The sequence below is a fragment of the Papio anubis genome, chromosome 6 (genome assembly GCF_008728515.1).
Source record: "Papio anubis isolate 15944 chromosome 6, Panubis1.0, whole genome shotgun sequence".
Taxonomy (NCBI): Eukaryota; Metazoa; Chordata; class Mammalia; order Primates; family Cercopithecidae; genus Papio; species Papio anubis.
Genome location: NC_044981.1, coordinates 80,069,839 through 80,094,587, shown reverse-complemented (window position 1 = coordinate 80,094,587; position 24,749 = coordinate 80,069,839). Strand labels below are relative to the sequence as shown.

The 24,749-nt window shown below is 36.4% G+C and overlaps 1 protein-coding gene and 1 pseudogene across 1 annotated transcript in view; one reads left to right on the top strand and one right to left on the bottom strand.

The window, feature by feature from the left end:
- TBX18 (T-box transcription factor 18) overlaps positions 1 to 21,870 on the top strand; it is a 32,681-nt gene extending 10,811 nt beyond the window's left edge. Inside the window, exons 5-8 of the mRNA XM_003897861.5 lie at positions 5,328 to 5,495; positions 9,035 to 9,099; positions 14,794 to 14,888; positions 15,972 to 21,870. Of these exons, the coding sequence (XP_003897910.1) occupies positions 5,328 to 5,495; positions 9,035 to 9,099; positions 14,794 to 14,888; positions 15,972 to 16,696 (1,053 nt within the window). The 3' untranslated portion in view covers positions 16,697 to 21,870. The remainder of the gene's footprint in view (positions 1 to 5,327; positions 5,496 to 9,034; positions 9,100 to 14,793; positions 14,889 to 15,971) is intronic.
- LOC116275506 lies at positions 6,696 to 6,795 on the bottom strand (annotated as a pseudogene).
- Positions 21,871 to 24,749: the final 2,879 nt, after the last annotated feature.

The window sequence follows — 24,749 nt, the reverse complement described above, 5'->3', positions numbered from 1 at the left end:
AGTGACTTGAGAACTCCTTGGAGACCTGGGACTTTATTAATTTAACACAAAATGATGGCAGGAATCAAATCTTTGCAGTGCTTTGACTGGACATAGGAGCACATGAGACATGAGATGATGTGACATTGAGGTTTTCCCCAAAGTGACTTTTCAGTTGTTCAAATATCATGAATTATTTGGAGAGGAATAGTGGTGAAATTCCAGAGTGGAAATGTTCCACCACTCCACAGCGAATCTTTGAATGTTTTGAAGACCTTAATGTTTGCCTGATCCTTGGTGAATCCATAGCCAGCTTTATGCTGGCTTTTATACAAATCAAGACTGTTCCTTGAGCTACCCATGTGCAGAGGGGTTAGTATGCTTGAGTAGGGTAATTCCTTCCCATCATGTACATGTTTCCCAATTCCTCTGGAATTTTCCATCTGAAGGAAAACATTTAGATCAGCATTTTTATTAAAAATTAGAAGACATTTAACAGGTAGTGGTGTACCTTAAGCCTCATAAGGATTTGTACCCATGGTGCTGTGGTGCTTTGGAAGGAAGCTTGGCCAGACAGCCACAGTGGGGCCTGTGGGAGGACTTGTACTCCCAGCTGCTGAGGACTCAGTGATACTGATGCCTTCACTCTTTCTCACTTCTCCTTGAGAATCAGGTGTGGAAGCAGCATGTTATAGGGGAGATTGCGGAGGTCTCCCTGGTGGAAGGACCTTGCAATTGCTTAGAGGTATGACACATTTGTGTTTGTGGGCAAGTCACTTTCACTCTCTGAGGCTTGATTTTCTAATGGGTTATATATATTGGAATCAGAGAATTTAGGGTGAACCAAATGAACTGATGAACTCGAAAGTACTTATCTGTAAAGAGTCCACTATATACAGCATAATGTGTAAAACAAAAATAAGCCTACCTTGCTACGGAGTTTGTGATCCATTGTTATAGCCTTGACTCCTACCATTTAAAGTGAGTCAGTACGTGGTGTTACCAAAAAATGTAGGGAGCAACGTTTTTGTTATCTGTTTCTCATTGGTCCTTTGATTGACTTATTACATCATGTGAATTTAGGTCATCTGGAAAAATTCCAGTCAGCAGGGAGTGTTTTCTTATTGAGCTATCCTGTAAGACTAGACACAGTTGCCTGTCTGTGAGATCTCAGGCTCTTTCGACTCATCGGATGAGAAATATACAATATTATGCTTCTTTTTGACACAAATCTAGGTGTCCTTAGAGTAGAAAAATGTGTATTAGCCTGTTCTGTGAATGCAGTTTGTATTTATGGACTTGTGTGACTGTAATACTAGCTAAACCCAAGAGAAAATAATCCTTCTGAACAGATCAGAGAGCATTGAACATTGCACATCACATAGAATTATTTGTGTTTTGGAGATGGGCATCATATCATTGTGGTTTTCTTGTTTATAAGACCAGTGCTTCTCCTGGTTCTATTTGCTCTATTAAATAAGCAAAATTTTGTTGAGCATTCATGATTATAAGTTTGATAGTTAATCAAATAGTTCATCCCTGTGCCCCTGCCCACCGCAGAGCCCCCAATTCCAAAAGAAGTTAACACTGATCTCTAATTAGTAAAGCTGTAGACTCAAATGAGAGGTGATTTCCTAGCTTGCTTTCTAAATTGCTTTTGTTTCTCTTCTCAATTCCTACTTTTACTCTGCCAAATCTGTGCAACTGTGCAGCATAGTGACTTGAGAACTCCATATAGACCTGGGACTTTTATTCATCTAGCACAAAATGATTGCAGGAATCAAATCCTTGCAGTGCTTTAACTGGACCTAGGACCACATGAGACATTAAAAAGCATCTAATGCTATTGTACAAAGAAGAACTGAGGCTTGTTTCTCCGTATCTAAAAAATTCCAGGGATACACAAAATTCTTGTAGATAATACTGAATGCATATTATTTTTCTTGAGCAATCTTCAGATTACTATTGATAGTTGCTCCTTAACATGCAAACAAGACATACATCAGCCATTTATGTATCCTACTCCAATATACCCCACTTGAAGTCTTTTATGAAATATGGTAAGGATATTTTGAAAAGTAACTTTAAAATATTTATAACTATATGGAGAAATCTGCTAGAGAGAACAGTCCTCATAAAACAAGAACCTGCTTTTCATTGACTAGTAAAAAGAAACCCAAATGAATCTTTGTTTCTTTAATTACAACTCAGTCCAATCTTCTGAAATTGGCTATGCATTTATTTTTGTTTGTTTAATGTAAAGTAACTTTTCTCTAGTTTTTCTTCTGCTTAGAAATTTGTATCTAAAAGATATGCTAATTCTCCCTGGGAGTTTATAAATGTCATTGTTTTGTCCCTTGTTGTTTGCTTACCAGTGGCATTTTGTTTCTTAGCTTGGAGAAGAGGAAGAGTTCTCCCTTAAACTCCACTGCTCCCCAAAATATCAAGTGAATATCACTTTCTAATGAGATAAATTAATTAAGAAATAAAGAGGGAGAGGGAAAGCAGAGTTAACATTAATGGTTGCTATGACATGATTGGTCATTTGCTGTTTTATATTTATATTAAAAAAGTATGTTAAAAGGTACGTTAACTGATGAGACACCAGATGGGGCTTAATTAACTGCTTCTATAGGCTGAGACCCTTTTTTGAGTTTCCTTTGCTGGGCCTGGCCCTGTGATGATGCCTGCCCACAAAATATGAATTCATAATGAATGCACATGAATGTGGTGGTGAGAGGACGAGCCATGGGCCAGGGGACCCAGCTTCCAGGTTCAGCCTTGAGGATTCAGAAGTCTCTTGCTTATGCAGACCTTAGTTTTCTATCTATAAATTGGAGTATTAATGTCAGTTTTTTCAGACTTAAATATATCTAAGGTAATGTCACATAGAACCCTGCATATCAAACAGGGAAGGGAGGCACCTCTAATTAGAGGGCGGTAAACAGACCTCAGAATCCATCTTGCCTACTCCTTTTTCCTAATATAGTTATGAAAAATAATATCTACTGGGTCCACATGTCTGCAAGATACCTTTCAACCCTGCTGAGATATTATGCTTCCAAGAACATAAATTTAGATTTAGATTATACCTTTTTTTTTTTGAGATGGAATCTCGCTCTGTCTTCAGACTGGAGTGCAGTGGCGCTATCTCGGCTCACTGCAACCTCTGCCTCCCAGGTTCAAACAATCCTCCTGCCTCAGCTTCCCAAGTAGCTGGGACTACATGCACGTGCCACCATGCCCAGCTAATTTTTTGTGGTTTTAATAGAGACAGAGTTTCACCATGTTGGCCAGGATGGTCTCGATTTCTTGACCTCGTGATCCACCTACCTCAGCCTCCCAAAGTGCTGGGATTACAGGCATGAGCCACCATGCCTGGCCGATTATACCTTTTTAAATGAGGATTAGTGAATATATTACTCAGGTAATATACAAAAGAAATGAGAATAAAAATATTCTATATTCACTAAAAATCTGTTTAGAGTGTGCTGATCACTAGAACCATTATAATTAAATGTTGCTTCTGTGTTTTTACACACATCAAGATATACATTTTATTTTCTACTTTATTTTGTACTTTTATTTATTAAAAAAATTTCTTGTTGCAACCCTTTATGTTGATTTCATAAGTCACTAATAGATCATTAAAATTCTTCCCTTTACATAGAGCAAAGAGAAATTTCCAGAATTTCTGGAATTCTAGAAAGAGAATTTTCCTGAGATTGCAGATTTGCATGTGTCTCCATTTTCCTGAGATTGCAGATTTGCATGCAGATTTGCATGGTGAGGGTTATTTTCCCTGTTGTCCTTTCCTCACACTCATGCTTCCTCCTTTAGTGTGTCTGGTCGGCATGATCATGTGCTATCTAGGCATTTCTTTCACGGACAGAAGGAAAACTGCAGGGTTAAAAAAAAAAATCTTGGCCACAGTGCTGGTTGCTGCCAGAAAGTAAAGAATCTTCTTGTGGCAGCAAACACACTTTCCATATATAGGACAATCTGTGTTTGGGCTGACCAAATATTCTGAATGTGTCTTATTAAACTGCCCACATCCTAAACACAAGGCAGGCCAACCACTGCATTTCCCTAAGAGATTTCTGTGAACCTTTGTTCTATAAATTCATAATGGCTCAGAAATTGAATTCAAATCTTATAGCTCAGGAAAGATACAGGTTTCTTAAGGAAACTCCTTAATGAATACCTGAATATGGAATCCCAGCAGCAAACAGAAAATCCCATTGGATGAAGCTGTTTCTTCACCCTACCCCATCAGCCTTGAAAGCATAGAATATATAAAGAAGAAAAAATTCACTCACAATTCCATCATCTAGAGCAATCACTCTTTATATCTTTCTATGGGTCATTTTTACTCTACTTTTATGTAGTTGTAACAAGCTTATAAACAATTTAGGTCATTTTTTAAATTTAAGATTTTAAAAGTATTATTTTATTACATCATAAAACAAAATAATGCTGTATTTCATTGTGTGGATTTCATTCACCTAAGTAATTTACTCATGTTGGATATGTAAATGGCTTATAATTTTTCTACTGTTATAAATAATGTGATACCCATCTTTGTACATGAAAAGCTTTTCTGAATTTGTAATACTTCCTTAGGATAAATTCTCAGATGTGGAATCATTGGGTAGAAGGTAGTTAAACCCTATTATCAGATTTCCCTAGCAGCATCTGAGAGGGCCAGCTTTTCTGTTCTCTGCAGTCTGAGTAATGGAAGCCTCATTGTGATAGAGGCACAGACACCGGGCGCTCCCAGCAAACTAGAAACTTTGTGAGCCACACAAAAAACAGATGCTGGAGTGTCCTTAAAATTCCCTTTGCCCTTGAATAGACATATGTAGTCATGAATTGGGGAAACATTTCCTCTGAAAAAAAAAGCTTGTCTGGGAATACTTATCTTTTAGGGGATGGGTGTGGTACAATTTAAATGATGATTTCAGTCTCGTTTGTAGTTTTATTGGTTTGGACTCTGTGCTCCATTGGGCTCATTATAAATAAAATGCTTATTAATTTATTCCTGTGTTTTTAGCAACAGAAAATTTGATGTTCAGTTCACATGGTTGTACACAGGGTTTCACTAAAATAGTGCTTTTTATTTTGTATTTTTATGTACATTTTACAAATAACTTCTTAGCCTTCCTTCTCCAGTTCTGATATATCTTATTAAATTGACACCTCTGCATCCTTCCTTCTCCAGTTCTGATATATCTTATTAAATTGACACCTTTCCAATCAGAATTGATTGTACACATTAAATATTTTGTCATGGTGTTGAGATTGGGCAGAGGCTCCTGATAAATTTGGCTTTTCCTTCTTTGATACAGATTATTCTTCATTCTATGCACAAATACCAACCACGAGTGCACGTCATCCGTAAAGACTGTGGAGACGATCTTTCTCCCATCAAGCCTGTTCCATCCGGGGAGGGAGTAAAGGCATTCTCCTTTCCAGAAACTGTCTTCACAACCGTCACTGCCTATCAGAATCAGCAGGTATTGTTCTCAGAATTGGTATCTTTGTAGATTTTTCATTTTGAGTGAAGAGAGGAAGTTAGGTATCCTTGTCACTCTAAATGTTATGAATTAGCATAAAGCATTTGCCATATATGACATTCAAAGTGTATATATGTGAATAACAGTTCTTTATCCATGATTTTCCAAGTAAGGCTGCTCTAATGTTGACTTCTTTAGACAAACCATGTCTCATGACCGACAGTGTAGGTTTACTTTCCATTTTGAGCTATTGAATTATGATATCATAATTAAAATTAGAATGTATTTTTATTGCCTAAAAAATAGACATGTGAAATATTAAAAATGAATTGTATCATAGAGCATGCGACTTGATAGCTCACTTTATTTTTAAACTATATTCTAAAAATATTTCAGAAACATCCTGTATAGTCATTTTGGTACATATCCAAAGGGCTATTTCTTTCAAGATATGCTTTAATTGTGATAGAAGATGATAAACATGCTTATAGTCTGAGAGATCAGCAATGGTGGAATAATCATTTCATAAAGTTAGAAATAGTTTGAGAAGTGAAATATTTCCTTTCTATATGGGTAAACGTATATGTTTCTCTAAGGCTATGTTTATATGGGTCAGTTAGGTGGAGAATTGAATCAGAGGCAATATGTAATCCATGCTGGAATTCCAGCTGGTTTTCATAAGAAATATCCATGTAATATAAGCCAATGTGGCCTGTGGTAGATTTTTTTTTTTTCCCTTTAATTTCAGTGGTCAGCAGAATTGTTTTAGGTCTCCATTTCTCTTTACATTTATATACATTTCAATTACAAATTTAAGGCTTTTAAATCTCTCTGTTGTGGTTTCTGTTGTTATAAAGCTTCTTAGAAGATTTAGATCCTATCCCATGTGTTCTTTGGGCTGAGAAGCTCAATGGCTCTTATCCGTATGGAGACATCAGTCTCACAACCGAAGCTGTCCTGTCCTCTCACACTCATGTTGCCACTCTTTTATAAGCTTTTAGGAAGGAACATGAAATGTTATTTTTTAAAGGTCCATAGATAATATATTTAATAATATATTAAAATATATGTAGTGCATATTTATTAATACATTAATATATCTACTAGATTATCAGATATATTAGTATATTCAAAAATATGTAAAATATATTTAATGTAATATATTTAATAATATGTTGAAATATATTCAATATTTTATATATATTTATAGAATGCTTCATGAATTTGTGTATCATCTTTGTACAGGGACCATGCTAATCTCTGTTTGGTTTCAATTTTAGTATATGTGCTGCTGAAGCAAGCATAATAGATTTAATATAGCATATTTAATGTGTTATATGTAACATATGTAATGTATTTAATATAATAAATATATTAAAATAAATATCTATATAAATACATAAATTGTATAATACACTCTACAATAATATATTATATAATTATAATATGCTTAATATAATTACATTTAGTACATTATATGAGATATAATTATATATTTTATATATTAAAATATATGAGGGACAGAAAATGATTTTTTGGGGGAGAAAGTAACACATGAGAAAATAGCAGAGGTGTTTAGTATTCTTTTAACAATCTCAATTCGTCGTCTCTTTTTCTGTCTCTCTTCCTCTTTTTTTGTCTCTCTCTCACACACAAATTAACTGCTCTTTCTATATTTTCTTCCACCCTCAGTGGTACAGTAAGTGCAGTTTTGGCACATGTTGTGACTAACACAAATTAATTAACATTGAGAAGTTGATTAAGATGATGGACAGATTAGAGGGGAAATTGATAATGATAACATGCAATCATATTTACTTTTTAGTTTCCTGGCTACTATTTTTAAGAACTTAACGGAACATTGTAAGCAGATTAGTGGTTAATAGCATGAGCTCTGCAGCCTGTGGTCCTGGCTTACTTAAGCTTCAGTTTAAAATAAAACACAAAACTGAGATAATAGCTATATATAAGTTGCTCTAGTAATTAAATGAGTAGTGTGCATAAAACTAAGCACAGTGTATATTTTATGCACTCAATACATATGTTAGTAATAAAAATGATGATAGCAGCAATTGTGTTATATCTCTGTTTTAACAAGGCACCATTATATAAATCTGTACTTTTTAAAAAACAATATTTTAAATGAACATTTACATTACTTAATGATTTTTAAACATTATTAAAATAAACAAAATTGAGCTATATTGATCTGTAAAGAAGAATTGTTTCAATGACAGAGTGGCAGACATGATGACCTAATTAGCAAACCTTTTCATTATATCATTTATAATGTAGTTTTATCCACATACTAATATAACATCATATGGAACACATATGTCTTAAGTGTTGCATGGCCGAATGGAGAGTATGCACAGGCAATGTAGGGGGACTGCAGATGACTTTTATCCAACAGTTTTTGTCCTTAGCCAAGATGGTGCAATTAGAAGTATGTTCATTAACTTTGTAGAGTTCATTAAGCCCAGGAATTTAGAAGCCAAAACATGATGTGTCTCTTAGAAAATAGGCTGTAAATTCCTCTGGGCAAAGTAGAGATCTGGTAATACGCAGATGGGATGGTATTTATTAGTGTCACGTTCAGGATGTCATAACTAAAAAAAAACTATTAATGGAGATGATTAAACCATTTGTAAAAATTTTCCCCCTAAATCGTGGTGTCTTAATGGGCAAAAAGCTGGTTATGAGTCAACAAATTAGAACTCTTGTTAAAACTAAAACGTCATATATAGGAACCATTTCACTACCTATGCATATCTCATAGTATGTTGTGTACCTCAGTATAACACAATACAATTTATTTTGAAAGAAAGTTAAAATGAAAGCATCATTTATTTTTACTCCATTCAGTATGAGATTTGATGTCATTAGAACCTTCAAGTAGTGGTTACCTCTGTTTAGACATTCACTGTAGTGCTCTGACCAGGTTAGGACTCCACAGATAAAATAATAAAACTTTCAGATAAGAGCCACAAAGAATATTAAACGAGAGACAAAGAAAAATACAGAGGCAGAAAATTAAAGGAGTGTGCATATTATTACCTAATTTTGAAGAAGAGAAAGCTGTGTAGAAGCTTAACAACATTTCAATGGCTGTTAAATAGAAGTTGGATACTAGTTATTCCTCATTACCTTTATCGAGAGAGAAACAGGATTAAACCACATCTCAGAGTTAAAGGGAAGAACTTCAATTGGGAGAGGGAATTGTCAGTTATAGGGCAAGTTACCAACAGATGATTCAGAATCTCCTTTTCCAGGAATATTAAAAAACAAAACTAACATATCTATTAATGCAGATTGAAAAGGAGTGAAGTATCTTTTTTAGAGCAGATCAATTTTTTAGATGATTTCTGAAATTTTCCTTAGCTTTACTGCTAGGATATTAAAATACTTGGGGAATAAAAGAGGGGTATACAATAGAGTCCTCTAACAGTTAATTTTTTAGTCATTGTAGTTTTGCAACCAAGTAAAAACCTTGCTTGACATTTATATAAGATTTGATATATATTTTTTCTACTCTGCAGATTACTCGCCTGAAGATAGATAGGAATCCATTTGCTAAAGGCTTCCGAGACTCTGGGCGCAACAGGTGGGTCTTAGTGAAGACCATTCTGGTTGTGATAAATATATTTGATATTTTATTATGAATTTTCTATTACAGAGTAAATGGCTAAATTTACTAATACGATATTGAAATCATTTCTGATGAGGACCATTGTGCCGCGGAGATGACTTATTTTTGTAGTGTAACGGTGTGACCTACCCTAAGGTGAATGTTCATGTGTGCTGCTGAGCTGAAAATGGAAGCTCTCAGGGTGTACAGTGCGTGCTGTTTCTGAAGGGGCCTTGAAGAAGCCTGCCCTTACAGGCACAGAAGCTTCAGTATCCCAATTAAATATCCTCTCTGCTTCTACTATTGGTATAGAATTTCTTTGGTGATGATGCAACTATCTGTTGATATTGTCTGTGGAGTATGATAGGGTCTTTCATTAAGTCATCTTTCCAGCTGGAATATGAAACTACTCTCCATTGCCAAGAGAGCTGATGTTCTTTAGTTTCCAAAGTTGTCTTGGCTCTGCTGACAGCCACACACTTGTTTATTTTTTCTGTTTCACGTTTTGTGGTGTTTGTACTAAGTGGTAGAGCCACAATAATGAATTCCACTCTATTACTTTTATCAAAAAGCAGATCACCTGGTCTATGTGCCAAAGGGTTTTTGAATTTATTGATATGACTCTACTCCAATATAGTTCAGTACAATATTTTCTAAGGCAACTGTTAGTAAATAGTAATAGAGAGTAATAAGAGACTACACTTCTAAAAATGCCTTTTCAGCGTAAGGCTTCTGCTTAAATGTTTTTAAAAGCAACTTGTTTTTAAAAAGAAGTATTTGAACAATCTTTATGACTTTACTCTTGAAATTATTCTAATACTTCTTGAAAATCCCCAATTATTTTAGAGACAGTTTCTTCTGAAATTTTAGAGGGAAAATAAGCCATTCTTAGTTCTTTCAGTTGGTTAATTGGACAAGATGGGTGACAGAGACCTTTCCTCAGAATACACTCAAGTGCTTGCAGAGACGTGATGTCATTTTTATATGCAGTGGCATCATTGAAACACCATGCAACACAAGGACTGAAATGCAGCTAAAATGCACTGAGAGTAGAGTAGCTTTCAACTTAGTGCAGGCAGATCAGGAAGACTAATAGCAGGGCTTCCCTCTGAAATTTTTCACTCTGTAGGAAAGTTTGCAGATATTCCTAACACATGAAAGTTGTCTGCTGTATTGAAATTATTTTGTTTTTTGGATGTCTGTTTCAATGTAGAGAAAAAAATTGCTTGGCTTTTGTTTTATTACATTAGCTCCTGGTTAACCTTGTTTTTCAGAGGTGTTTCTGAAAATTAAATGTAAATTGAACCATCATTTAATAACTGGAAATGGCCACTTAATGAGGTGACTGAAGAGAACCTTTGGGATGATTTCTGTTCTACCTTGGCAAATGCTTTGATGGAATTATTTTGTGATTTTTTGTTACAGCAGAATAGTATTTGTCCATTTAAGAGTCTTGTATTACTTTTAGTTTTTTTCTTAGGCAGAAAAGCAATTTATTAAAACACTGAAATTCCAGGAGAGAAATATTCAGGCTTGAAGAATATACAACCAGCAACTATATCCAAGCTATCAATTACTCAAGCAAAGACTTCACTGCTACTGACTCAGGGGTCACATGCTTGTATATAGTCAGTTCATTTTTGAAGGAATACATTTAAAATATTTTTTTGAAGTATATTTTGAACAGATAATAATGAACGAACCTCTACAAGAAGGGAGATGATAGATGCATATGACAAGTTTTCAGGAAGAATTCTAGATATTCAGCATAATGAAAATACATTTGGTTACTTAAATTTGGTCAGTGAAAATGACAGTGGTGTTGTTGAATATAGATTACTAGGCCTAGTGTTTGATATGGTGAGTTCAAAATGCTAGCTTTGATATGGATTCTTCTATCCCTTTGGCTATTTCAGGAGTATGTAGGCATGACATCCATGGTGCTTGTTACTATTTCTTCCCTGACTCTAAAACCTTAAAAATTTTGGAGGAACATACAGAAGACAGTGAATTATGTTTTAATGCTTTTAAAATTTTGTTAAAATTTAAAATTTTTATTTTGTTCCAAGTGTTTAAACAATATTATATTACATGAAAAGCACATTGAGCCTATATATGACTTTCTTGCTAGTGAAATAAAGTTTCAACTTTTTTCCTTGTTGAAACTCTCTTCCTTACTATAGACAAGCTATTTACTAATACTTCTCACTTTGGAATGCTAACTATCTATAAATCATTATTCCTGTATTTAAAAATCTGATTGTAACATTTCCCATTGACAAATGCAAAAGACACATTGGGAGAAGAGATAATTCAGTCACCTGAATTACATAAGCGAACATTTCTAACTTATGTATTAGTTTCTTTTAAAAAAAAGAGACCAAGTTATATGTAAGACTTGGTGGAGGGCACAGTTGTTTGGGGAGCATGGGCATGAAGGGGCATGATTTTTAAAATATAGTAGTAGAGAAGTAAGGCTATGAGAAAAAATTTAACATATTTCTTTATTACCCCTAGTTCTATTGTGCTGTTGTTAGTGTTTTTCTTAAAACAAATTCTATTTTTATTTTCCCCACCCTGTACATGAAATATGCAAATTGACCAGGACAAGAAATAAACATAGACTTGGGATTGTTTAAACTTTATAAAACAATTTGCCTTAATTAAAAATTATCCTTTTCTGGCTATTTATGACTCCTCAGCCTATTTTACAGGAATCAGTAGCTTCGGCCCTTAAAAGCTCTCCTGCAAGACATTTGCTATGTGAGAGAGAATTTATGTGCTGAGAATAGTTTCATTCTTCAGTTAGGCCTTAGGTTTGACCCTATAAAATTTTTTACTCAGGAAGGTACAAAAATTTCTTCTCTTTAAATACTTCAGGAAAAACATAACCATTTTACTAAATAAACTTGGCCATTTGATAGCAGAAATTAGGGTGGTGATAAAATGTGGAAATTGTTCAAAGGCATCTTGTATAAATTATCGCCTTGGCTGCACTCCTGCAGGAGGTGCCTTTTATCTTTTCTTTAACTAGCCAGGAAAGGTCTCCATTACTGGAGAAAATGAAGGCTTTTTAAAAAATGTCCAGATTCAGCTAATAAATATTTTATAACTGTTTCCTGCAAAATATCTAAAATCCTTTCTGGAACTTGCAGTGTGAAACAGCAGCCTTAAGAAAATTATCGATTGCTCCAAATCAGATCACTTGTAGATATGTCACCTTCAGAGCATCTCTTTAAAGCTTAGGGTTATATATTTGTGATGATCAATAACTTCTCCCTAAGAATTTAGTTTATGGATTTGTATTTGAATCATAATAAAGTTTACACTGCTAAAGCAAATAATGCAGTAAGATACATCTCTGTAGTCAGTTTCTAAGTCCAGTGGTTGCTTGTTAATTATCTTAGTAAACTTCCCTCAAGACTGCTCTATAATCACTTTAGTATTTTTAATATTTAAAACTACAATTACTCAAACTCATCTATGTGATAATAATAAGCTGTTTTATATTAAGCTGTGTCTTAACATTCTTTTGCATTTAAAATAGTTGTATTTCTAGAAAGTCACAAAATTTAGTATTGGTATAAACTGAATAGAGGGTGATATTCTAAACAGGACCCAGAATTCATTAGTCCAGTATTAAACACACCCACAGGCAACATGGGGTTTGGAACTCACCACGTCTGCCAAACTGCCCAGAAATCAATACACTAGTACAGAAAATACTATCAAGTGGCATGAACTTGGATTTGGCTTGTAGTTTGGTCACAGATATGATGAGTGGTTTGGAAAAAAAATCACTTAGAATGAAACAGTGTTAGGATTAATAAGGGTTTCAGAGCTTTTGTAATCTCATCCTCTCTTTGTGAGAAACTTAAGTCCAGGGAGATTAGCAAATTTACTTAAGGTCAGACAATGAGTTTAAGTGAGTTGCAGTGCCAGCCCAGTCCCTGTGACCCCAGTCTAGCATCCTTACCACTAAATAATTCTGTCTCTGTGGCACATTGATTACATCAGAAGCCAGATTCTGTTCTCTCTCAGGGTAGGCCAGGTGGAGCAGGTGCAGGTCCCCTCTGTGCTCTGCTCTTTTCTTTGGCAATCCTGCACTATCCCCTCTGGGGCTGCAGACATCTCTTTGAAGTGCTCCCAGAGCTGCACCCCCAGAGCCTGTGACTTAAGAGATGAGTCAGGCTTATGTGCAGCCTCATGAGGTGTGTTCATGCATGCAAGTCTGTGCATGTATACACACCACCCCTCCACATATGCATGGCTACATCATTCTATCACTAAGATGGGGTAGGCATATTCCTCCAGAGTGAGTACAGAAATCAATTAACAGAGACTATACCCTGAACACTCTAAGGAAGCAAAGTCTGTGTGTGAAGCCTTGGAACAGATGGATAAGTAGTGTAAGATAATTTTAACAGCACAAGTCACTTACCTTTGGTGTTTAGAGAGCTTTCGCCATATTGTGTATGTGGTATGACTCTCTGGGGTGGATTACTCTAGTCTTAGTTTGCAGGTTATGACTTGGGGTGCAGGGACTCCAGAGGTGGTAGCACCTTGAGTCAAACTATTAAAGATACCTGAAATCACAGGAGATGTCTATTATTGGACATCCCAGGAAGCAAGTATTTTCTACAGTAGAGCTACAGGTTTCATGAAAAGTATAATGTTATCTAGATCAACAAATTACTTAGGGCTGAGGTGGTTGAAGGAAGAGCGATGAGGTCTCAGGTGTGGCTGTCTTGAGAATGATCTAGTTGAGTGAATGGCCTCGTTCCCAGAACCCAGAGGACTTAGTCACTTGATATATAGAAAGGAAGTCTCTGAATCATTCATGGTAGGAGATGGTTGATATATGTATTTAGAGTAGTTGCCCTTGTTTTAAAATATACATATGTCATGTAAATAGCCTATATCAAACTTATCCTGTCTCTTTAAGTATCCATTCATTAAGTGTATTTCAGGGCTTTAAAATAATTTGTGATTTAATAGTAACTCCATATACCAGATAGCCCTGTGAGGTCACCTTCCTGCTCTCCTCCAACACTGCAGGGATAGGCCAGTGCCGTCTCTTCATGGCCCTCCTGTTGCTGGTGGGAGCCCAGCCTGGCTACACTGGGTTTGGTAGAGATTGTGCTCCTGAGAAAGAAGTCAATCAATCTTCTTTGGACAAGTGCTCCCCTGAACTGGCTGCCGAGGCACCAAATGATGGGCAGTAATGCCTCTTAGAAAAGAGCTGGTTTTCCAGGAATGTGCTTTCGTGGCAATGCCTTCCTCACTTAGAGGGAGAAGTAACAGGACAAGGAGAGAGGGTGTGTGCCAGATCACAGCAGAGCCTTGGACTCACAGCAGCCAGAATGGTCTCTCTTCACCTCAGCTTCTTAGCCCAAGGGAACAGCTTTTCACCCCTTAGGTCAGCTGAGTTTTCCAGAGAATATTAACAGGCAACTTAGGTGGGTGGTTTCAGTTCTCTCCTGCTGCTGGTAACAGAAATGTTAGCCCATTGCTGAAGCATTTCTTCTTGCCAATGCAAGCTCCTAACCTGACAATGTGGGGGTACTGTCAATACCAGTGTTGTTTTGAGATGCTTGCTGCTGGTGAAAGCTCCAAATGCTCCTAACTAGACTTCTTTTGTCCACCCCTATCCTGACCCCTTCCATTTAGAATGGGTTTGGAAGCCTTGGTGGAATCATATGCATTCTGGAGACCATCACTACGGACTCTGACCTTTGAAGATATCCCTGGAATTCCCAAGCAAGGTAACTCACAAAGTCTCCTGGGTCATATATACAGCCCGTTCCTGCCTAGAAACTCCGGCACTAAAAGTGTACAAGTCATTATTTATACTTACAATAATGACCTCATCACCAACATTGTCCTACAGATTCCACCTGTCTTCTGCATGGTATAGGGATGGATCAGGAAAAAATGGCTCTCTTGGTCACAGATTAAATCTTAGATGTCTTAGGCTGTTTATATATTTCATGACCTTTACCTCATCCTTAAATCTCGTATTAAAATTAGAGGTGCTCTCATGCCAGGTGCTCTTCACAAGAAATTGTTGATGGTGCCCCCACTCCACCCATTCTTCACATCTTGTTTGTTTTCTTTCTTCAGCAGAATTGCCTCTGGGCAGGGTTCTCCTGTTGGGTTAATGATGAGAAGGTCAGGCACATTCAGGCAGATTCTCCTGGGCTCATCTTTGAATATTTCTCAGCAGCCCAGGGCTGATTTCTCCTCAGAGGGAACTGCATGGAAAGCGATGTTGCTTCCTCTCTGGTCTTCTCCATAGGTAACACTCTCAGCTCACTCCTACATTTAGGCTTTTTACCACCATCCTGCCCAGCTTCCAGTGAGAATTTACTGTGCTGGGTTTCAGATAATAATTGATTGGACTGGGCTTTTGGATTATTTTGAGACACTGTGCAAAACACCATCACCAGAGCAATGAAGGTTTTACAACCTGTCCAGCCCTTTGGAATTCTCCTCTCCCCTTAAGTTCTGTCAAGTTTGCAAACATCAGTCTGCCAGCAGATCCAGAGGGGGCACCATCGCTGCCATTGGTTGGACACAGGGTTAACTACCCTCTCTGAGTTTCACAGGACTGTTTATTTGTTGGACCTCTGCTCTTGTATTAGCATGTGATTCAACAACTTGTTTTCTAATTGGAAATGAGATTTTTCAACCAGATAATTCCTTGAAAGCTGAGACCATCTCCTTTTCATCTCTGTAGCATTCCCCCCAACCCTTGCCTTGTAACAAGCTGTGTCTAGCTCATATTTACAAAATTGAAGGAAAGGATGACTGTGGAGTCATTCTTTACATTTCAACTTCTTTTGTAGGCAATGCAAGTTCCTCCACCTTGCTCCAAGGTACTGGGAATGGCGTTCCTGCCACTCACCCTCACCTTTTGTCTGGCTCCTCTTGCTCCTCTCCTGCCTTCCATCTGGGGCCCAACACCAGCCAGCTGTGTAGTCTGGCCCCTGCTGACTATTCTGCTTGTGCCCGCTCGGGCCTCACCCTCAACCGATACAGCACATCTTTGGCCGAAACCTACAACAGGCTCACCAATCAGGCTGGTGAGACCTTCGCCCCACCCAGGACTCCCTCCTATGTAGGCGTGAGCAGCAGCACCTCCGTGAACATGTCCATGGGTGGCACTGACGGGGACACCTTCAGCTGCCCACAGACCAGCTTATCCATGCAGATTTCAGGAATGTCCCCCCAGCTCCAGTATATCATGCCATCACCCTCCAGCAACGCCTTCGCCACTAACCAGACCCATCAGGGTTCCTATAATACTTTCAGATTACACAGCCCCTGTGCACTGTATGGATATAACTTCTCCACATCCCCCAAACTGGCTGCCAGTCCTGAGAAAATTGTTTCTTCCCAAGGAAGCTTCTTGGGGTCCTCACCGAGTGGGACCATGACGGATCGGCAGATGTTGCCCCCTGTGGAAGGAGTGCACCTGCTTAGCAGTGGGGGTCAGCAGAGTTTCTTTGACTCTAGGACCCTAGGAAGCTTAACTCTGTCATCATCTCAAGTATCTGCACATATGGTCTGATGAAGCCTTTAAGTTAAATGACATTTGAATCTGTCTAATGTATTTTCTTTTTCTTTTTTAAAAGCTATGTGGAAACTCTCTGTAGTTTATAAAGTGTACATATAATAGAAAATGAAGGCTCACTGGGTTTTTTGACTTTATCATGGTGAGATTGTAATTATCTATGGTATATATGTATGCTGTATATACATAGCACATGGAGTATCACAGCCCCTATTGTTCCCCTGCTTCATCCAGTTGCACAGAGTATTGGCATGTGTGTAGTATATTTAAGCAAAGTTCTCAGACTCTTAAAAACAAGATGGTAAACTTAAAACTTGGCAATGATACTATCCAGATGAACACTTATAACTTAATTTATCAGAAAAATGCTCTAAACGGTTTCATACTTGACGTGTTGATAACCAATAGTAACCAGCATGTAGAGTCTTGTGATTTCTGTTATTCTTGGACACAGTGTGAGAATCTAAAATACAAAAGCCAGTTGAAGTCTTAGTGTTAGTTCTGAGGTATTTGTAATCAACTTTTTCACTCCTGCTTATTCTTATTTACCACAGATACCATATGACCTTGGGTCTATAAAAAATCATAACCCATAATAATTGTTATTTTCTTAAGGAAGGTAAAGGAGAGGCTTATGATTATTTTTTTGACTTTGCATTGGGCACATAAGAGGTTCTTATTCATCTGTAGAGAACAAATTTCCAGTATTTTTTATTTCTTGCTTATTTTAATTATCAAATAGACCGTTAAAGAATGTTCTATAAACATTTTTAAATTCCAATTTTCACCAGGAGAGGAATATGTGATATGAATGGAATGGCAAAAGGAAAATAAATCCACCTCAAATTCATTGATTCCAATGAGAAATGTCTATCTTTTAAATCAAGAGTAATACTCTTGTTAACTATACCTTATGTTTTTGTATAGTTTGAGCTTCCTGACCCATAGTATATAAGTAAAAAATGCATTTATGCTACTTATTTATATCTTGTAATTCTACACATTCAATCCTTTCCCCCTCCTTAACCTTGTCCGTCTGCCTGCGTCTTTGCCAAAACAGATAGTTCCTAAGCCTGTATGGTGTTAAATAACGCGGTGAGGAATTTCAGTGGGTTATCTCCAGCAATCTGTCTTTTGGGAGCTATAGTGCAAAGGCCAAAGCCCATTACTATAAAGGCCCTCTTGGAGGACTAAGGAGGAAGATACTAATTATGATAAAGGAACTATAAAACTTTTAACCTCAACAGAATTTGTAACCTCAGAACTGGAGAAATTAAAATCAGTATTAAATGTTTTTAATTCCTAAAATAATATATGCATGGTTGAATAGTTAAAAACAAGTAACTTTGAGAGCACATTATGAGATAAATGAAAAAGGCTAAGAATACATGATGAGGCACATTCCCCTTCTGAGGAGAAAGTAAAATAACATGTCTGTGCATTGACCCATTCATTACATTTCATATATCTTAAGCAAAAGAGCATGATTTCCTCTCATTGCTAAACAGAATTGCTTTAACTCATCCCTGGATTTGGTGGGGAAAGGGTACAACTCCTGATTTGCTGTTTCACTTTGAAACAATACAATTTGTTAGATATTTAGGGGGATATACTGTTGAAATTGCACAGGATGTGATTCTGTTTATACATACTAACAAATTTCCTTTTGGATTCCTTAGCAGTTCATCAAATTAGTATTGAATTTTTAAATTTAAAACTAGCTTGAAGGGACATGAAATATTTGCAGTAGGTAGATCTATGTAAGATGTTTGGGTATGGCATTAATAGCTTGACAAAGATTTGGGGAAAGGCATTAAGAATGAGTCCATCTCAGCCGTAGTGCTTGGTGTATAATTCAAGAACAGAGAGTTTCCCATCTTGAAAGAACATGGAAAGTAATGCTCTATACCCATATGTATTAATAAGAACATTTTCCTTCTTGCTGTTGATAATTTCAGATGATACTACAATATGAGTATAATTTTTTATTAACCTTTTTTTGTGGTAAAATTTTAGCAATCTTGTACAAATGCTGTTTGTTTTTTAGGTTTTACTGTAAATATTAATCACCATGTCACTTCAGAGACTAGCCTTTTATTGCTGAATTAAATGACATGCATACCTGGATAGTTATATATCTGTATTTTATTAAAAAGTACTTAAAATTATATTAAAGTGTTATTAAACCCTTTTATGATTTTCGAGGGTAATCATTTTAGTGTCTAAAAATATTGTTTCTAGAATAAGCACACACATGCATACCCCAAATGCAAATTCTGTACCTCTCAATCACATGGCAGAAAGAAATGGGCCTGCTGTTCATTCTTCATATGTTAAATATAATTTCTTGGTGTGTTGACCATGTCATTGAAGGTGAAGGCCCTGACAAATGTTGAACACATGAAAATTTGAATGTGAGAGGAAAGGGATGGGGTGGTATGTTTTGTTTTGAGTCCAGGGGAGAAAAGCAAGGTTACAAGAATGAGTGGCTTGCACCACTGACTAGTGATGACAGATTACTTCTATGCCCCTTGACTAGTAAACATTCCAAGGGACATCGTGATGGGGTGAGGTTGCTGCTATCAAGACCGGTCACATTTTGAAAATTAACACTTGCTTCCTTACAAGCTGCCTTCCAGAGGTCAACAGCTTTTCACAAGTGAGGCACCCAGTTGCTGACCCTTGATTTCTGGAATGTAGGGGGTCAGGAATCCTTGGTGGCCCCCAGAGGAGGTTGGGGCACAGCGTAACCTATATAAGGAAGGATCATACTCACTCTTTACATCAATTAGCAAAATTCTGAGGAAAAGCAACCTCACTTTTAAAATGTAAATAGCTCTTCATCACCTCTCCAGACCTAATCCTACCAGTAACTCACACCTTAGTGTGAAATTAATAAATAGCAGCTTTGGAGATAGCTGGAGGTTTGACTTGGAGAAACAAAAAGAGTAATTTTTGCAGCAGGACAATTCTGGAAAGATTTGTATGGGAAGGAGAAGGTGCAAGAAGAGAGATCCCTAACTAAACTCTGCAGTGTCCCATGAAGTCCTGGTGCAGAGCATTAAAAATAATCATTTCATAAACTTCTTTCAGGAGCCTTGGTAGAGCTGTTGGATGCTACCCTGATGCTGTATCTAATTAGAGAGATTTGTAAAGAATGCTTTGTTGCAAAGTGTAACACAGTGTTATTTCCTCATGAGAAATTTATTGGCTCATCTAAATGAAGGTTTTTCTAAGCTTTCCCTTAAGAACTAATTGTGTTAAATTATTACCATGTTGTGTTTTAATCTCATTGTTCATCCTTTCTAAAAAGAAATGCTCAGATAAGTTGAGAGTAAGGTTAAATATGTGAGCAGTTAAGTACTCATACATGATTACAACATTCTAGGAGCTCAAACTTTAAAAATTATCAGTGCTAGAAATCGACAAATATATTCAAGTATACAAACATTCAACAGATATATAAACTTAGTATCCCTCTACATGCTGATAGATTTTCAAATAATGTGCTATCTTTTCATTGAACTTTGGTATGATGAGAACAACATTGCCTTGGGAATTAGAGAACTTAGTTTCAAACTATGGATTTCTCAATCATGATTTTGGGTAAAAAATTAGCTGCTTTATGTCTCAGTTTTGGTATGTGTGAAAGGAATGGCTGGGATGATAATTGTTACTATTTCTTTTAGTTTCTAATTCATATGGTCCTATTATATAAATATTTAGCTTGCTATTGGGAAACTAGTTTTATAAAACTATTGTATCTTTTGGAATATATTCTGTTTATTTTTGAATATATATACTGTATGGCTTTACAAAGAACATAACACTATCAGTATTATTTTTGATTTGTTGAATTTTGTGGAATTTATCCTTTAAATGGAACTGTGCTTTAGTTTTATAGGATAAATTTTAGTATTTTAATATTAGAAGAAAGCTATACTTAGTAACGTATTTGCTACTTTATAGTGAATAGTAAAAGATATTAATAAAATTTCCTTTTCATGATGCTCTTAATTACATGGCATTAAATTATTTTGTTTTGAAATAAGTATGGCAGTCTACTGTAATATATGGAGATCATTCCAAGTCCATTGAAAATACATTTAAATCTTCAAGAAAACACTTGAACTTGTCTTTTTGAATGATTTTATTCCTACTGAGACTCAGATACTATAATATGATGCAGTTTATCACTCTGCAATTCACTGAGTTTATACAAGGCTGAATCAACACACACATCCTATGTCCATATTTTAAAATCGTATTAATTATGTCACTACAATTACTTAATAAAAAGACCAAGACATTTTTCTAAATAATACCTATATTGAGATACAATTCACATGCCATGTAATTCATCTATTTAAATTGAACAATTCAATGGTTTTAATATGTTCACAGAGTTGTGTAACTATCACCACAATCAATTTTAGAACATTTTTATCACTCTGTAAAAAAACTCCATGCCCATTATTAGTCACCTTCCTTTTCCCTCCACTCCTTCCTTATCACCAAGTCCTAGACAACCACTGACATGCTTTCTGACTTCATAGATTTGCCTGTTCTGGGCACCTATGTCAAAGGAATTATACAATACGTGGTCTTTGGCACTGACTTCTTTCACTTAGCATAATATTTTCAAGGTTCATTCATGTTGTGGCATGTATCAATATTTCATTTTTAATGCTGAATAATATTTTGTTGTATCAATATACCACAATTGTTTATCTCTTCGTTAGTTGAGGGACACTTGGGTTGTTTCCACTTTTTAGCTGTTATGAATAATGCTGCTATAAAAATTTCTGTACAAGTTATTGCATAGACATACATACACTTTCATTTCTCTTGGCTATATATCTAGGAGTGGAATTGGAAGGTTCTGAGGTCACCTTTTGAGGAACCACCAGACTGTTTTCCAAAGCACTTGCACCATTTCCCATGCTTACCAGCGATGTGTGAGCATTCCAGTTTCCCCACATCTGCACTGACAGTTGTTATTATCAACCTTTTTTATTACAGCCAGCCTAGTGGGTGTTATGTCTCATTGTTGTTTTTATTTGTATTTCCCTGATAACTCATGACATTGAACATATTTTTCTGTGCTTTATTGACCATTTGTATATCTTCTTTGGAGAAATATCTATACAGATCCTTTGACCATTCTTTAATCAGGTTGTCTTTTTATTATTGAGGTGTAATAATTCTTTATATACTCTAGATATAAGCTTCTTATCAGATATATGATTTGTAAATATTTTCTCCCATTCTTTGGGCTGTCTTTTACTTGTATTGATGATGTCTTTTGTAGCACAGAAGCTTTTAATCTTGAAGAGATCCAATTTATCTACTTTTAAAAAAAATTTGTTGTTTATGTCTTTGGTGTGAGGACCAAAGCATTTTGATGAGCTCTTTCAATCGGCCTTTTGACATTCCTAGTAGTAGTAGTAGTAGCAGCAGCAGCAGTAGTAGTAGTAGTAGTAGTAATATATTTCGAAGGTACTTTTCAGGTGTATACATTTAATAGTACTTGATAAATTACCCCTCTTCCCAACACACCTGAATATTCTTGGAGAAATAAATGATTCCTTCAGTATCTTAAAGAAAGACAGAAGGATCCCAAAGTATCACAAACATTTTATAACCATAAGAAATGGTTGGCAATTTCAGTATTTATTAAATTAATAAATATTAAGTATTGACTATTTCCTTGGCATCATTTTAGTCATTTGGGATACAACAGTGAAGAACACTGTTGGTATAACCGAACATCTTGTAAAAGCTGAAATGCTGGTTTGCTGGCTATATATATATATAAAATATATATTCATACTCCAATATACCACAGTTGGCAGGAAAAAAAATCATTGCCTCTTGGCTTTTCTATGAGTTGGTGCCCTCACACTTATTACTATGTTACATATCCCAGATGGTCACTGCAAAATGCTTGCTTCTGTGCCAAGGTACAACAGGGATGCATTATCGCCTTAACTCTGAGTTTGTTTTGTGGTTTTCTTTGGAAACCCTAACGTCATTTAAAATTCATTTTTTTCAGTTTGGCTGTGTTTACAGCACTGTAATAAGATATTCCTCTATTAATAGCAGGAAGGGAAAACCGTGCTTGTTTAGGACTTTAGAAAACTCCTGCACGTTTTTCTTAAAGGTATTTGGTGAAATGGATTGCAGAGATTTGCAGATTCCTTTTTCTTAATTTGTCTAAATGAATTTCAAGGGAAAATGTGTTGAACCATATGTTTTTCAAACAAAATCAAAGCTCTCACTCAGCAACAATAAAGAGAATCTTAAAAAGCACTTCTATCACCGGGTGCGATGGCTCACGCCTGTAATCCCATCACTTTGGGAGGCCGAGGTGGGTGGATCACCTGAAGTCAGGAGTTCGAGGCTAGCCTGGCCAACATAGTGAAACCTTGTCTCTATTAAAAATACAAAAATTAGCTGGGCATTGTGGCGCAAACCTGTAATCCCAGCTACTCGGGAGGCTGAGGCAGGACAATCGCTTGAACCCGGGAGGCAGAGGTTGCAGTGAGCCGAGATCGTGCTATTGCACTCCAGTGTGGGCTACAAGAGCGAAACTCCGTCTCAAAAAAAAAAAAAAAAAAAAAAAAAAAAAAAGGCACTTCTATCAAGTACTGTTACAAAACCCTAGCAATCCATTGCCTTGGGGGAAGTTTGGCCAAGAATTAATGAACACTACAGTAGACCCCTTGCAGATTTATTCATTTTGTCTTTCTAAATTTGATAACCTTGGTGTATGGGGAAGAAAGGAACTAGAAATTGTATATGTTTAAATATTTGCTGTCTACTCAGTTTTACCTTGAGGATACTAAGAAGACAAACAGACAGAAACATAAGAATATAGAACTGGAAGGTTCTTAGAGATCAAGTAGGAGAGAGTTGTGTGGAGACCCATGTGACCTTCAGAGGTAACCATTGTGACCCATCTACAAGCTTCAGCAACTTCAGTGACAGTCCCCTTGGCAGGCTCCATAGAGCATTTTCAAGCTTCTTTGTCTTTCTTCACATTTTTTTTTTCTCAGTCCTAGATGTCCTTTCTCACCTACCTTCTCATTTTCAAGGACTTACTCAAGGTCTTTTGTCCTCAGTGAAGACTTTCCCAATTTCTATTTTTCTCATCTCCCTTTCCCTAGGAGAAATAAGCTCTCCATCTAAAATACTGTCACAGCACTCTGTGCCCTCTTGAAGAACATACCTCAACGTCCCCTTTTCATTTAGATCAACCAGCCCAGCTATAATGGGAGTCCTCTGGGGTAGGAGCTGTATCTCATTTACGTGTTTGCCACAGGACCTAGCAAAGATAAAATGATTAATAAAAGAGGGAGTACATAAATAAATATGTGAATAAATGAGTTTTAAGCAATGAATTTTGTAATCTTTGGAATAAAACCTCAAATTGGGAGGTCTGGAGGTTTTGCTTGGTCAGCTGCCCATTTGCCATATCAGAAGAGACAAAGAGGACTAGTTTCCTCACAGATGGGAAAGGAAACGCTTCTTTCTTTTTCTTTTCTTTACTTTTTTTTTTAAATTTATTTTTTCCTCCTGCTTGAGCACAGTCTTATGAACAGAGGGTTGGGGCTGACATCTAAATAAGATACTCCTCCTAAAATTGTAGGTATTTTATCATCAATGTCTCCCAAAGCCATTAGGATGTTATATGAATCTAACAGAGAACTACTCTTACGGGAAGAACGTAGTTCTCTGTATGCAACTTGGACATCATTCCATCTAGGGAGAACTTCAGCTATAGTTTCAGGAACTGACAGTTTCTGTTGCAGGTACCCCCTAGAGTCTAGTTTAGGAATAACATCAGGAAAGTGAGGCTTTTTATGTTCCAGGGCATCCAGCTTGCCACAGATGTGGTGTTGATAGCAGTGGGATAGTTAATGTGACAGACAAGCCCAAGCTTCACAAGAGATGGACATATTATATCCTGGTAGGTATGGGCCCAGGGTCTCTGAAGGGATTGATGTGTTAGGTTACTAATATGGTTACTTCTAGTTTATCTCTGTAA